Source organism: Phyllostomus discolor, chromosome 8 (genome assembly GCF_004126475.2).
Source record: "Phyllostomus discolor isolate MPI-MPIP mPhyDis1 chromosome 8, mPhyDis1.pri.v3, whole genome shotgun sequence".
Taxonomy (NCBI): domain Eukaryota; kingdom Metazoa; phylum Chordata; class Mammalia; order Chiroptera; family Phyllostomidae; genus Phyllostomus; species Phyllostomus discolor.
In genome coordinates this window covers 102616288-102619258 of record NC_040910.2, presented here as the reverse complement: position 1 = coordinate 102619258, position 2971 = coordinate 102616288, and the positions used below count along the sequence as shown (strand labels likewise).

Below are 2971 nucleotides of genomic sequence, written 5' to 3'. Positions count from 1 at the left end.
TCTGTAGCTCTTTGACCCTGAGAGGGGCTGAGTTAGAAGGCCACAGACACCTATTTAATGCGGCACCCCAATGTCCAATGAAGTCTGCTGGTAAGCAGGTCAGAACCACCGGGAACCTTGGGGGAAGACTTGGAGAGTGTTGGAGCGGAAGTGAGAAATGGCGCATTATCCAGGCTCGTTCTCAAACTCCATTTCTCCAGAAGGAAGGAAGACCCAGACCCAGTGGGCAGCCCGCAAGCTTCATTTTCATACAAAGACAAAATCTAAGAGTTGGGGATGGGGACTCCCAAGACCAGTGGGTACAGCCTGTGGGGCGGGCAGGGAGGGAGGGGGTGGCACCCTCCGGTGTTGCCCACCCTGCCCTGCTGTCATCTTAGAAAAATGGTAAATGAGCAACGTAGTCACAGGAGTGATTCCGTCATCTCCTCTCCCCGGCTGGCACAGAGGCAGGGGGTAGGCTTTGGGGAAAAAAGCTTCCCTGTCACAATCTCCTTCCAAGTTTATTCATGATTAGTTCGCTCCATGAAAACTGTTTCGGTAGTGCTTCACAGAGCTCCAGGCAGAGAGTATGAGACTAATGATCATGGCATCTAGTACTGGTTATAGTTATGATTGCCACTGTCAGGATGAATGATTAAACCGGGACAGGTCCCTTGGGTGGTGTCCCTCCAGCGGATTAGGCTGTAACTCTGGGCCCTGCTGGCTTTCTGGGTCATATGTGAGGTCCTCAGGCTGTCCCATGAGAAACAGGGCCATGGCCTGAAAACAGTGTCACCTCTGGGGGCCCCTCAGCAGAGTCCTAGTCCCCAACCTCTCCCTGGCAGACTCCTGGCTTCCCCAGGATACCTCCCACCTTCCTCTCCCCAAGCCAGGGAGGTCCCTCACTGAGTAGTGCTGGTCTTGACCTTGGCAAGGACCTTCTTCTCCTTGACCCTGCGATTCTGAAACCAGATGGTGATCTGGCGCTCTGAGAGGCTGGTGGCCGCCGAGATCTTGCGCCTCTTGTCCTTGGTGATGAACCTGTTAGCGGAATACTCTCGTTCCAGCTCACGCAGCTGCCCCTTGCTATAGGGGATGCGTTTCTTGCGGCCTCGGTGGAAGGTGCAGCCTTCTAGAGGGTGCTGAGTGCTTGAGTCTGTGAGGCAGGAGAGGGAAGAAGGGAGAGACACGCTCAGACCCCTGCCCAGGTACAGACCCGGGCCCCACAAACTAAGTCATCCTGAAGGAGCTCTCAGGCCACCCTACAGGTGCACGTGTGCTCCTGCTGCTCCAAAGCACCCAGGGACACCTGGGCTTCTGGCTGGTTTTCTGACCACCTCCCAGCCTCGGAAAGAGCAGGCTCCTCGGGGCCACCTCACCCATTACTGTCCTCACTCCTACAAGTCTGCAAACACACCCATCACACACAGCCAGACCTTTGCCCAAGGTCACATGCATTTCAGACTCTTGGCCACTCCTATAGATTCAACAGGCAAATTCTGTACAGAAGGGAACGAGTTTCTGCCCCCATTCCCAACACACACACGCCAATGCACATAACTGAATTATGTCTGCAGGAAACCTGAATTTTCTTTCGGAAACTGAAAAACTCCTCAGAGAGAAAGTGAGGGGCTGTATTCTTTACAGAACTTCCAATCTCTCTGTTCCCACCCCTCCCCACGCCCACACACGCACACTCACTGAAATGAGAGTTGTTTAGCCTTTTGTAGAATTAAACTGGGATCTGCTCAGTAGGGGCACCCTGAGCCCCATCCACCGGCAAAGACAGCCGAACACTCACACAGATTGAGAGGCTTGTCGCAAGGCCTGTAAGGGATGTGAGGGGGCCCAGTGGCCCTCAGTTGCAGATGGTACCCACCTCTGGCCCCACACACAGACCCCAGGGGGCCTCCACCCAGGCTCTCCAACGACCCGGACCCTCCGTTCACAATCCTAATAGCCAGAGAGGAACACCAAGCTCCTCCTCACCAGCCCCAAGTCTCCCTTCACTTTCTCCCAGCCAAGTGCCCTCGGGGCTTGCAACCCCATGCCTGGCACCAAGGGGACCCGGAATAGGGAGTCAGGTTACCTGCAAATGTGGTCTTCCAGAAGGAACCCGGTGGGTTCTGTTCTCCCTGGCAACACATCTGGCCGTTCCAGCCACCGGTGAGGGCCCAGGGCTGGTAACTGTCCACAGGCAGCAGGGTGTCCTGGCGAGGCTCTCCCGGGGCGCCCAGCGTCGGCACCACGGACACATCTAAGTAACTGGCCATAGGCTGGTAGGGCCCCGGGTATCCCGGGCAGAAGGCAAACTCGGTGTGGCGGCTGGGGTACTCCTCCCCGGCCGCGGGAGTCTCCGTGGGGAAGGCGGCCAGCGTGGCTGCCTGGGCACAGGGTTTCAGAGAGCTCCGTGACACTCGGCAGGAGTAGTACCCGCCTCCAAAGTAGCCATAAGGCACTGGAGCCGGGGACGCCCCCTGGGGCACCCCGGGACATGGGTGGCACTGCTTTGGCGGTTCCGCAGAGCCTGGCAGATCCAGGGAGGGATAGCTGACCGCGGGCATAAGCGTAGGCGCCGCCGCCGCCGCCGCCGCCGCCGGGTGGCTGGTCAGCGGGGAGTGGGCGACTAGATTCCGACTCCCTCCTGCTCCCAGCAGGCCTTCGATATCCTTGGCCCCGTCCAAGGTGGCAAAATTGCCGGGCTCCATGGGTCCGAGGGTCGGCTCATGGGGTGCTGAGAGTGGGGGATGCTGGGGGCACTCGGCTCGCTTTCCCCACCCAGGCCCCGGGAAGCCAAAGCGTTTTAAATCTCTCCCAGCTCCAGGGGCGCCAGCGCTCGCTCGGCCTGACAGTCCTGACGCAGGAGACGCCGGTGCCCGGGCTCGCGCGCCGATTGGCTGCGGCCGCGGCAGCGAAGCTCATAAAATCTGCAAGGCAGAAATTGCAAAAATACTTTACCCCCGCGCTGCCCGCTCCCTCCCTGCTCTCCCTC

General features: G+C 58.7%; 1 protein-coding gene across 1 annotated transcript; it reads right to left on the bottom strand.

The window, feature by feature from the left end:
• Positions 1 to 881: 881 nt before the first annotated feature.
• On the bottom strand, positions 882 to 2687 carry HOXB13 (homeobox B13). The gene is made up of 2 exons (XM_028521423.1): positions 2069 to 2687; positions 882 to 1135 (listed from the first exon to the last, which is right to left on the bottom strand). The coding sequence occupies exons 1-2, from the start codon at positions 2685 to 2687 to the stop codon at positions 882 to 884; spliced, it is 873 nt and encodes a 290-aa protein (XP_028377224.1).
• Positions 2688 to 2971: the final 284 nt, after the last annotated feature.